At 43.0% G+C, this 12547-nt stretch overlaps 1 protein-coding gene across 1 annotated transcript in view; it reads left to right on the plus strand.

Annotated features, from left to right (window-relative positions):
* The first annotated feature begins 2183 nt into the window (after window positions 1-2183).
* The window catches only part of SPATA7 (spermatogenesis associated 7), a 79505-nt gene continuing 69141 nt past the window's right edge, over window positions 2184-12547 (plus strand). The window contains exon 1 of the mRNA XM_090033851.1: window positions 2184-2324. Within this exon, the coding sequence (XP_089889977.1) occupies window positions 2279-2324 (46 nt within the window). The 5' untranslated portion in view covers window positions 2184-2278. The remainder of the gene's footprint in view (window positions 2325-12547) is intronic.

Consider the following 12547-nt stretch of genomic DNA (forward strand, 5'->3'; position numbering starts at 1 on the left):
GATATTTCTTTTATAATTAACATTCCTTTTCCTTCCATGTCCCTGTGACATCTCGTGTTCAGGTGATTTTAATGCAGCACATTAATATTGATATTGCAAAGCAGTTATGGCATTAATTTAAACAGCTCTGATTTAATCAGGGTAATTTATCAACTTCTTTGGACTGGGTCAGACAATAAATTATGCCTTGGTTATTTCTTACTTACAGAATTGGAGTTTTATTTCATTCTTATCCCTCTGGCATATGTGTAAACATCTCTGAGGTAGTAAAACAGGCATTTACAACTCATTTAGACTCTTATCCATTATCTTGCCATTAGTCCAACTAATCACTCTACTTTGGGGGTGCAGGGGCTGAAAGTTGAATGGTACAATAGATAGCACCTACGTTATAACAGCTCTTTCTGCTAAACACTGTGGCTTCCTCTCCATGTTAACCATTCCAGGGAAGTTTCCTGGTGTTCTAGGGAAATGTCTTGACTGTAGAAGGACCAAAGGGTAAAAGAAACATTGTGATTTATCTGCACCAGGAGAGACAGACAGGTGTGACCAGACTCTGGAATAGACTCCCAGTGGGGGTGGTGCAGGCATCTACCCTGGAGATCTTCAAAAAGAGACTGGACACACACGTTGCTGGGGTTATTTGACCCCAGCAGTCTCCTGTCCAAAGCAGGGGGGCTGGACCCGATGATCACACGAGGTCCCTTCCAGCCCTAAATTTCTGTGAATCTGTGTGACACCCATGTCCTGCAGGGGCTTCATTCCAAGTGGTGTAGAAGGGTACAGGAGAAAAGGTGGAGACCTGGTAAGTAGATCCATGACCTGAGAGATTTTTTCACCCCAGGTCAGGGGAACCTTGCAATACAAAGACAGCAGTAATAGCCACACCATCCCCAGTGGTGGTTCAGGACATAGAGAACGGTGTCCCTTGGGCCCACAGCAAGAATCCTCTTGTAAAATCACCTTATTCTGGCTTTGGGAAAGAAGGAAAGTGTTGGTCTTGCTGGCTGCAGTCTCACTGGCTAAACTGCTGTTTCAGTTACAAATAAACAGAGAGCTATTTTAGTTACAGAACTATGAGAAATATCTATAAAGCTCCCTTACGTAAATTCACCTTTTAAATATTTCCTACAGGTGAGATAATTACAAAAAAACTCCATTTGCTCAACACTTTAGGGACAGAACAAGGTTAACTATGGAGAGAACCAGAATTTTAATTTGGCACAGTTTTTGTCTCACTGACAATAGAAAATGGCAAAGAAAATAGTTCATTTCGTCATCATGTTACTGAGGTTAATTATGAAATAGTACTTTTTATCCTTATGATATATATAGTATTATAGAGGTGTGGAGGTGTTTCAAATATTTTAGGATTAGAAAAGGAGCTCATAAGTCTTAATGACATAGTAGGAGGAGGCAGGTGGGGAATGAAAGGAATCATTATTCTTTCTTTCCCTTTTTTTCCTCAAAAAAAACAAAACAAAAAACCTTTGTTTTCTATTTTAGAGGATTTTCCTCTTCTAAGCTCAAACACCCCACAACACCATGTAAGGTTAGATATCATTAAACTCATTTTGCTGCCAAAGAAACTGAGCCAAAGAAGTTTTAATGCTTCATCCAGGGTCACAGAATAAGTCTGAGTCAGGAGCAGGAGTACAACTCAGTACGATTGAAGCCTGGCTCCGAGGTTCCCGCTCTAAGCTTCACCTCTGTTGGAGGCATGGGAATCTGCTGAGTTGCTGAGCAAGCCCCGAGGACCTCCCCCGCCGCGGGAAAAACAACATACAGCGCTTAGAAAGGCAAACCCAGGTTAAACACCTGGGGGGGGAGGGGGTGCAGAAACCAACAGAGCAGCATGAGTCTTTCCAAGGGGCTAACCCTACTGCTTCTTTTGGCAGAGCTGTTTATTTTGAAACGGGCCCAAGGAAACCGGCTCTAGCGCCGGGACACATTTTCAAGCCCTAGCTTGGTAGCTGCTTGGCTCTTTTCTCATTTTTTAAAACCATTTGATCATGACTGCAGGTGTGGCCGGTCCAAATGTATGACCCGATTCACTGGAGGGGGGGTGGCTGTCCCCAGGGACAGGCTCGGGCAAGCCGAGCTCACAAGCCAGGCCCACTGCCCCGGCCGCGTCTCCCCTCCGAGCTGGGCCGGGCCGGGCCGGGGCCAGGACGCGACTCTGCCGGCGACGTTCCCGTCGCCACAGCAACCCGGCCCCGCCCCGCGGAGGGGGAGGCGGCAGGCCGGGCCGGGCCGGGCCGGGCCGGGTGCGGCGAGCATGGGCGTCCGGATGGAGGGCGGCGGCGGCGGCAGCAGGAGCCCAGGTGCGCGGGGCCGGGCCGGGCCGGGTCCAGGCTCAATGGCGGCCCCTCTGGGGCAGACGCCGGGCCCGGTGGCGGGGGGGAAGGCGGGGCGGACGAGCGAGGTCCCGACCCTGGGGACGCCGCCGGCCCCTCAGCGCCCTCCCTGCGGCGGGCCCTCCGCTGCGCCGGGCCGGGCCGCACCAGGCTGCCCCTCGGCATTGGCCGCGCGCCCTTTCTTGCCCCCAGGAAACGAGGGGGCGGTTTTCCTCTCGCAGAGAACCGGGAGAGGCCCCGCGGCGGCTCCCAGCCGACGTCCCCGCCTCTGTCTTGTGAATCCCGCTGTGTAGCTCGTCGGGCTGCGGCCCTGTAGAGGCGCGCGCGGGCCAGGCCGGGCGGCCCTGCGTGTGCCGGCCGCTCCGCTCCCTTCCTGGCCGCTCTTGGTGGCGGCCGGGCAGTGAGGGTAGCGTGAGGCCCTGGCCCCGCATCCTTCCCAGCCACGTTGTCGTGTCAGAGCCTGGACCCACCGGGCCTCGTCTGCAGGGGCGAGGTTCGGCTTCCCAGGTCAGACCAGTGTGCCCGCTGCAGTCTGCTGAGAACTGTGACTCGTGGCACTAGAGGGATGGTTTGGGAATGGAAGGGCAAGGTTTGGAGATCTTTATAAAGCTTAGAATAGTGAAGTTCAGAGGAGGAAAGTATTTTGGGGCCAAGATTCATGCCATGAGAATCATAGAAAACTAGGGTTGGAAGGGACCTCAGGAGGTCACATCTAGTCCAACCCCCTGCTCAAAGGAGAACCATCCCTGACTAGATCATCACAGCCAAGGCTTTGTCTAGCCAGGTTTTAAAAACCTCCAAGGATGTAAAGTCAGCACCCTCTCTGGGTAGCCTGTTGCAGTGCTTTACTTCCCTCCTAGTGAGAACATTTTTCCTGATATCTAGCCTAAACTTCCCTTGCTGCAGCTTCAGAACATTGCTCCTTATTCTGTCATCTGCCACCACTGAAAACAGTCCAGCTACATCCTCTTTTGAACCCCCTTCTGGTAGTTGAAGGCTGCTGTTAAATCCTTTCTCTCTTCCTTTCTCTTCCCTTCACTAAATAAGCCCAGTTCCTCAGCCTCTCCACAGCAGTCATGTGCCTTAGCCCCCATTTTGTTGCCCTCTGTTGATCTCTCTCCAATTTGTCCGCATCCTTTCTGTAATGGGGGGCTCAAACCTGAACGCAGTGCTCCAGATGCTGCCTCAGCAGTGCCAAATAGAGGGGAATAATCACTTCCCTGGATCTGCTGGTAACAGTCCTACTAATGCAGTGTAACAGCTCCATGAAGGCTGCTTACATTGTTTCACTTGTCAGATTACTCGCTATGAAAAAGACCTTCTTAGAGACCTTTCCCTTGGAGGCAGCCCTTCATCCTCAAAATATTTGTTTCAGTGGATGGTTAGGAAGGATTCTTAAGGTATTGGCTTTCCATTGACCCTAGGCAGATAAATAAGACTTAGCATTTCTTCAGTGTCCAGTAGAACTTGCTTATGTAACTCCTGCTTCTGGGAGTTTCTGTTGATTCCAACAGGAATCCTGAGCAGTGGTCAAGGTTTAAAGTAGTGCCGTTAGTTATGTCATATTAGTCAGTGTTCTGTGTGCAGGGTGCTGTCTTTCAGGTGGTTTTCTTTGTGCTGGGCTGTATGTAATATGACTCCACAAAGTTCAAATAAAAGTAGGGTTTCTTGTCCCAGAAAAAAGTGTAATTTTGTTAAAATATGGACAATTTGTTCCTTTTTATTTGCCAAGATTAATTTCAAATGTACATGGTTCACTTTCTTCTTAAATTCTTGATGGAGAATTAAACCCAGTAATTATTCACTGCAGTGAGTCCAGAAGCCAGCCAATCACAGATTCATATAATTTATGGGCATATAAGAAATATGATAATCCTAAAGCAACTTTATTATTTAAAGCTAGTGGTCTTCATGAGGTTGTTGATCTTGTATCTTCTGTGCTTGGCACATTTCTGAACAATGATCAAATAATAGGCTCATTGCTAATCAATGACATATAAATACCATGTTATTGTCATGTTACTACAACTCAGGCATCATTTTATTACCACAAGGATGTTGCTGGGCTATTGATGTAATTTTAAGAGGTTTCAAAGTGTACCAAACATAACAGAAATACTTGATTTATTCAGAAATAATGCCAGGCCTTTCAGTTTCTTCCCACAACACATGCAGAGCCTGCCCAATGTAGCTGAAGGGCACTCAGGATATGAATATGCAACTATGACCAACAGCCTTCCTATCTTCCTTCAATACTCCATTGGATAGCTCAGAAAATCATTTTTAAATTGGAGCAAAGGTGTCATATCATGGGGCTAGTCTGAATTTTTCAGAGGTTGAAATTAGGGATGTAAATATTGTTTAAAAAATTACCCATTTACTTTCTTCTAATTATATCAGTTAAACAGTCTTTTAAACCCTAATAGCTCTGCCACGCAGCTTTGACCAGCTCTGCTCCCCCAGGTAGCTGTTAATTACCTCTCTGCCATAGCAGCCCCACAATGCTGCAGCCCAAATCCACACTGCCTCCCAGGCAGGCCCTGCTGGAGCCACTCCCCCAACAGTGGGCAGTACCACGCCAGGAGGTAAATGGTAAATAACAAACAGTATAAATATAATTACTGTTTAACCTTTTACATCCTTGGTTGAAATTGTCCAAAATGCCTATTTACCAATCAGGAAAACTGAAAAATAATGATTTAGTGGTCTCTAAGGAGGAAAAACAGTCTTAGAGATTATGTATGAAAGATTATCCCGCAACTTGGAGAATAGTATGTCCCATTGGGGAAGGGGAGGGAGGAACATCTCTGCCTATTTATCTGGTGAGAGGCTCAAGTCAGCAAAACATTTTTTTAAGAGTGCACTCAGTTGGACCATGAATAATCCTACCTCCATTCAGCAAAGTTCTTAAATTTATACCCGAATCAAGATACAAATCATTCCATTGACAGCATTATTGTTTTTTGTTTCATATTTGTATTGTGTCAATATCATGGAATTCACCAAATTGTGTTTCAAAAAGTCCAGAAAATGAATAAAATTGATCCGGTAGATGATGGATGTCAGATTAAATCATACCGTTAACTGTATTGCAGTTGTGTTCTTTGTACTATGATAATCAATGAGCATTTTGTCATGTGCAGCATTGAGACTGGAACACTGCCCAATGTGCTTATATTTCATAGATTTCATAGATTTTAGGGTAGGAAGGGACCTATTAGATCATTAAGTCTGACCCCCTGCCCTGGGCAGAAAAGAGTGCTGGGGTCAGATGACCCCAGCCAGGTGTTTGTCCAATCTCCAGGATCCAATCTTTAAGGATCCAGCCCACAGAGCAAGAGGATTTGGCACCACAGCTGGGCTGATGGAGAATTTTGTCAGTGCTGTGGTAGTGGGGAGTGGGGAGAAGTGGCAGCTGCAACAGCAGCCAGGTCCTAACATCATCCCACCTGGTCCCATTTTGGAGTTTTCTCCCTTTTCCTCCTTTTTTTAAATCAGAGAATTTGGGATTTTTAAACAGAGAAAACTAAGATCCCTCATTATTGGTTAACCATTTAACCAATATAATTATGGGAGGTTAAACAGATAATTTTAAAATGATATTTACATCCCTAGTGGAATGGTGGTTAATGATGAAGACAGTTCTGTTCTAAGGATTCTTTACATTTTACATGAAGGAGTCATCAAATAAAATGCATGGACAAGAAGCACCTTGTCCAAGACCCTAAATCTATTTCAGACTAAGACGTAAGTGCAGCGGAATGAACATTAACTGTGCACATGGAGGATGTGACATTTGTAGCAGGCTTATGCCATTTTTGACCTTTTAGAAATGTACATTTTAACCTATGTATTAAGTGGGCTCTTGAAAGGTACAACTGCTTTGCAAGCCACATGTGTTTCCAAACTAAAGGATGGCTTCCTCAGGTATGAATAGTAATTGGAGCAGGGACAGGAATATATGACATTTCTCCCAGATGAGTACTCCAACCACAAGACTATAGTTTTGCTGTCTTGCTATAGACTATCAATGAATCTTGAATTCATTTCTTCATGGTGACACAACTTCAGCAGGAGGAGTGAAGGAGTGTCCACACTTCAGTGTTACATATAGCCTGATAGCTAGTGCACACTCCAGGAGTGGGGGTATGAGAGTTTGAATCCTCTGAGAAAAAGTAGAAATTTGAATCTGGATTTTTCAGATCCTGGGTGATCTACTAAATTATTGCATTAAATAAGAGAAGCTCCACAACTACCACTGCTTCTTCCTCAGGCTGTTTAAAAAAAGAAAGAGGCGTGGGAGGGGGACGTGGGAAGAGGCGTGAGAGGAGATCAGTATGTTTTTGAAAGAAAGGCTGAGAAGCATACATTAAGATGACAGTTCTGGGCTGTCTCCAAATGGTCAGTCGTGGTCAGTCCACCTATGCTGCACTGGGGAAGGGATTTTAAGAACTTCCCTATCCCCAGGGTCTCCTCTTGACTCATCATTTCTGTACTACATCTGTTTTGCATCTAGTCTTTATTAGTGATTTTGAATAGTCAGTTGAACTTGACTGTCTAGTGTAATGTAATTCCTCCGAAGGTAAATGGAATTGATGAGTGTACAACAGGAGGATGTTGAGTAGAAATAGGGCAGTGCCATTACCATTACTAGCATATTCTGTCCTGTTTTGGAGCTTACAATTCAACCAATTGAAAAGGGTGCAGCAAAGAGTGAAAAGAAAGATGTGAGAAGAGAAAAACAGTCTTCCAGTGAGAGACCAAGGAGGCTCAACCTGTTTACTTTATTCAAGACAAGGTTAACAGGTTGTCTATAACAGTTATGGTCTGTGAGGGCTTCCACAAGGATGAGATTCTGATAGTAAGGGACCCCTTAGCAGACAAAGGTATAACAAAAAAGGCATAGCAGACAAAGATCCTAATGGTTGGATGCTTTATCTAGAGAAATTAAAAGAAGAAGCAGGGGTGTAGGTTTTTAACAGTGATGATAATTAACCACTGGAGTAATCTGACAAAGAATGTGGTTGTGTGGAGTCCTTTAAATCCATGCTGATATCTTTCTGAAAGACCTGCTATAACTCAAGTTCTGGGCTTGATGCAGAAAGCACGTGGTGAAATTCTACAGCATGTGTTATGCAGGAGGTCAGGTGCATATAGTCCCTTCTGACTTTAACATTTATGAATAAAGTTTTAAGGAACTGAATAATAAATGGTGGTTTAATACAATACTAGTAGGATGTCATATCTGTTATAGCAAAAATGTATAGAAAAATAAGCCCTGATCCTGAAAAGGTATGTAGCTTTTGTCACTTTATTTTCAGTGTAACTTGTTATATGCTTGAAAAAAGTTCAGACATAAGGGGATAATGTTTGCAGCATAAGGGGATAACAGTGTATTTTTATTAAATGTAGTAGCCATTGTGAATGGAGAAATCTGAGGCTTAACTTTGAAGCTTGTATTTAAACACTTCAAGGTGTGATTTCAAAAGAATCTTAGTAGTTTAGGAGTGCAGGTCTTATTAACTTAAAATTCTAAACTTTGATGAATGAATAAGTAAAGTGTGGTTGAAGTATGTCAGATTTTTTTATTTGTAGCCATTTAAAATATGAGAAGATTGTGTTTGGTGTAAAAATAGCAAGACAATAGCTCATCACTTTTGTGTTTGTGGTTAACATCTTTCTCATAGGAAGAATGTAAAATGAGACAATGGACTTGTATCTTTCAGCATTTAAAATGAAAATTTCATATTTAAAACTTCATGGTAGAAAAATGTATAAAATCTGAAATTGTGTTAAAAATTGCAAAATACCTACCTTGGCAATTTAAAACCATATTTCATAGAATCATAGACATTAGGTTGGAAGGGACCTCAGAAGATCAGTGAGTCCAGCCCCCTGCCCCAGGGGCAGGAAGTCAGCTAGGGTCAAAGGATCCCAGCAAGATAAGTGTCCAGATGTTTCTTAAGAGAGTCCAGAATAGGTGCTTGCACCACTTCTGGAGGGAGTCTATTCCAGGCCTTGGGGGCTCAGACAGTAAAGAATTTTTTCCTTGTGTCTAGCCTAAAAGGGTTTTGGAGGAGTTTGTGACCATGGAGCCTTGTCATCCCTTGGGGCGCTCTGATGAACAGGCATTCCCCAAGATCCTGGTGTACACCCTTTATATACTTATAGGCAGTCACTAAGTCATCCCTGAGCTTGCATTTTTCCAGGCTGAAGAGTCCCATGGCTCTCAGCCTCTCATCATGCCTATGGCTCTCCTCTGGACTCTCTCAAGCTTCTCCACATCCTTGTTAAATTGTGGAGCCCAGAATTGGATGCAGTACTCCAAGGTCAAGTACAGTGGGAGAATGATATCCTGAGATTTGCTTGAGAAGCATCTATGGATGCAAGCCAGAGTTTTGTTTGCTTTACCAGCTGTGACATCACATTGGCGGCTCATAAAAGGCAAATGCTCCAGGTAAGGTTTGAACTCACAACCTTGGCATTATTTTCCCAGTACTGCCTATTACCATGTGCTAACCCATTGCACCACTGAAGCTGACTGTATCAGTGGTGTTGGCATATTATTAATGGGATAATATTACTGAGGGAAAGTAAAGAACTAATAACAGATAAATTAAAATTACTTTTGTTTTTATATTTAAAAAAAAAATAATTTTGTGGGCAGGAAAAAATAATCAAGAATCTCTCAGCCTTTTTTCTTTTCAGACTGCAGTTTCCTGCATTCGCAAGCAAAATCCACAACAGGAAGAAATTAGAAACATTAATTTATACTAAATGACCTAATTGATTTTTTTGACATTTCTTACTTATTTTACTTATTTACTAGCAAAAATGATGCAGGGGCTGGAGCCCAGCCTTCAGCCCTATGCTCCCTCTCCCTGTTAACCTCGCCCGGCCCTGCCCACCACTGCTTTGGGCCTGCCCCCCGTCCCATCCCCTGGTGGTTCAGGTCTGGGTCACTCCCCCACTGTCCCATCCTGCCCTCCCACCGTGGTGACCCCAACTCCGTTCCTCCCCTCCCCTACCACGGCGGGTTCCCCACCACTTCCCAGCCATGGTGGGCCTGCCCCCACCCCCATAGTGTGGTGGGCCCAACTCTGTTCCTCCCTCCCAAGGGGGTCGAGGGGAAGCTTGCCAGCCATCCTCTCCATCCCCCTTGGCCAGCACCCCGTGCTGCCGTCGCCCATCAGCTCCATCCCTTTTGTCTCTGCCGTCATGGTGGCATTCCACCATGCTGTCTCCTGTTCGGATCACTGTTGAAGCACTCTGACTGGCTGCCAAGATGACCAATCAGAGTGTGAATAAAATATTACGGCCAGACAGACTGAGGCTTATATATACAGACAGAGAGAAAGAGAGAGAGAGAGAGATTACATTCTATACTTTGGGAGGATTTCATAGATTTCATAGACATTAGGGCTGGAAGGGACCTCAGGAGATCATCAAGTCCAGCCCCCTGCCCAAAGGATGCGCAGTATGAGAAGCTTTGCATAATTTACCCATTATTAGCAATCTGCTGTTTCTGGGATTTGAAAGAAATGTATGGATTCATATTGCAGTTATATATATAATAGACCAAATCCATGTATTTGTGTATTTATTATCAGGAAAACTTCAGTTTATAAAATTAGACACATGAACACCTCTGAGTAATTTCCTTAATCTAACTGGTTTGAAGACTTCCCAGTACAGTTCTGTATTTTCATTTCCTTAGAGTCATTGCAGGTGTTTATAATAGAATGCTTCATTCCTACAACAAAATGAAAAAAACAGACATTTATAATTTATATTGTGGTGCTAAAATAATCCCAATCTTGATTCCAAACATATGGTCCTTTCCTCAAAGAATTTATCATTTGAGAGCCATTCAGAGTAACTAAAGTCAGAGGGAAACCTGTCATTGGGAAGACTTCTGACAAGACTATAAGTTTGGGTTGTTTAAGGACAAGAGGCAGTTATGTTCCTTTCTCCCTTTCTTTCTACCTTCATTCAACAAAACATCTTTCTGCACTGCTCGACTATCCAAGTGCTCCAGCCACGCTGTAGCCATGGAAGTTATTGAAGAATTGCCTTCCCTTACATTAGGCTTAGATTTGAAAAAAATTATTCTTGATTTTAATTACTAGTCTTTGTCGTTGTGAATCTAACCTTGAAAATATGAATGGAATATAAACTGATTCAGTGTTATCTTCCTGAGTCTGCCAATGGTCTGAAACAATAGTTGTCACAGGTATGAATTGCTTCATTCTTTCAGTGAGCTATTAATTCTGAGACCTAAGGAAGACCATAAGTAGAAATATTGTCTACTTCACTTCTGATTATTTTGAATGATTTAGCTTGGCATCTCAGATGCTTGAACACCAGGACTTGTGTAAGGTAGATTCAAGTTGTCAGTGCAGAAAAAGGCACATTTAAAGTGTAATATGGAGGAAGGATAATTCAAGTAAATAATAAATGAGACAAGACAACTGTACTGATAGTGGTGTTCATGCTTAAGGTTACTTTTACTTACCATTTCAGTTTTTAAGTAAAGCTGCCATAGAAGGCCTGGCTCACTACACTAAAGTATCCATAATCCAGAAGCTTTGCCGCAGAATTAATGTCCAGCTTGTCATGAAGTGCATGGAAACTATAACACTAGGCACAAGATGGTACTGAGTGGTTGTTAATAGTTCTCTATATGAAAATATAACAGATTGCAATAAAACATTGGTATTTACTAATGGTGGGATATTATGCTGCTGTGAGCTTAACATTTTTATTTGTTTTAATCATTGCTGCGTGTGGAATCTAAGTAAGGGAGGAGCCTTTGTGCATGGTTCTCTATCTTCAAGAATATACAGGCAGTCCTAGACTTACAATGTTTCAAGTTACAACGTTTAGCACTTACAACATTTATAAATTGACACCCTGTGTCAACTTCCTGACATCAGTTTCAAGTTTACAACGCTTGATCCAGTGTGACGTGGCACCAGCGAACAAGTTTGCTGCATCGCCCGTCTCCCTGGAGAACATCTGTCCAAACTTTGTTGGACACTTTCTTTAAGAAAGCAGACAAGACTCCAGGAAAAACCTGCAGCCAAGACTCCTGAGAAGACCCCAGCCAAGAACCCTAAAAAAAGTCCAATCAAGAGCCCTTCAAAAAGTCCAGCAAAGTCACCTCAAATAAGTCCTTCCAAATCAATATGTTTGCCATTTACAATATAAATACATTAATGTAGCTATACTACTCATCTGTAATTGACTGAGTACAGAATTCTGGGTTATTTTTGGTGAAAAATCAGAATTTGCCCAATTTGCTTCCTAGAAGGATAATATATGTTGTCCTCTTGCATATATTCTTGAGTCCCTCACAGAAATAGAAACAGAAAAGGATAGATGGTATCGCTGAGGCATCTGTTCTCACTTCCCAGAAGATGGAGAATCATAAACACAGTTCCTCCCTTAGATTCCACACACAGCAATGATATTGCTTGAAAATACATAGAGCATTATTAACAACTGCCTTAAGGCCAAGTTTCCAAACTCTTGGTTGGCTCTACTGGTCAGATGTGACCCACTGGTCCAGGGTCAAGCACCCCTTATGTAGGGAGGAGGATTTGGGTGGGGGGAGGGATTGTTGTTGGGTTTTTTTAAGTCAGATGTACTAACAGTGAGAAGCTGAAAGAGTGACACAAGATACCTAACTTCTTCCAGCTTATCAGTGTGCCACCTGCTGGTGATAAAATGTTCTTCTTTATCAGATGGCAATACTGGAAAATAACGTTTAAGAATAAAAGGGCTGATTTCCTGCACTGCTTGCTGGTTTCAAGTAAAGACCATGAGAGTGATATGTCCTTGGGTACCTTTGAAAATCAAGCCAGATGTATAACTGATCTGAACCAGATGAGTTATTTTTGCAAGTATGTGTCTTTCTCCATCCTTAATGAGCCAATGGTACTCTTTGTAGTTCTCTCAGATAACATGTTAGAAATACTTTTACAGTATATATAGTCATACATACGTGTGTGTGTGTGTACACATATATGAATGTATATATATTATCTGCTAACAGATTTATACAATTTGAGTACAAAGGACTCAAAATTATAAAAATTGTAGGTAATATTTGAGCAGCTTGGGTTGAGACTGTCTTATCTTCCAGTCTTTCCAAAATTAACAAGCATAACTTCAAACATGTGAGTAGT

The sequence above is a fragment of the Crocodylus siamensis genome, chromosome 2 (assembly GCF_052110815.1).
Source record: "Crocodylus siamensis isolate JL-2025a chromosome 2, ASM5211081v1, whole genome shotgun sequence".
Taxonomy (NCBI): Eukaryota; Metazoa; Chordata; order Crocodylia; family Crocodylidae; genus Crocodylus; species Crocodylus siamensis.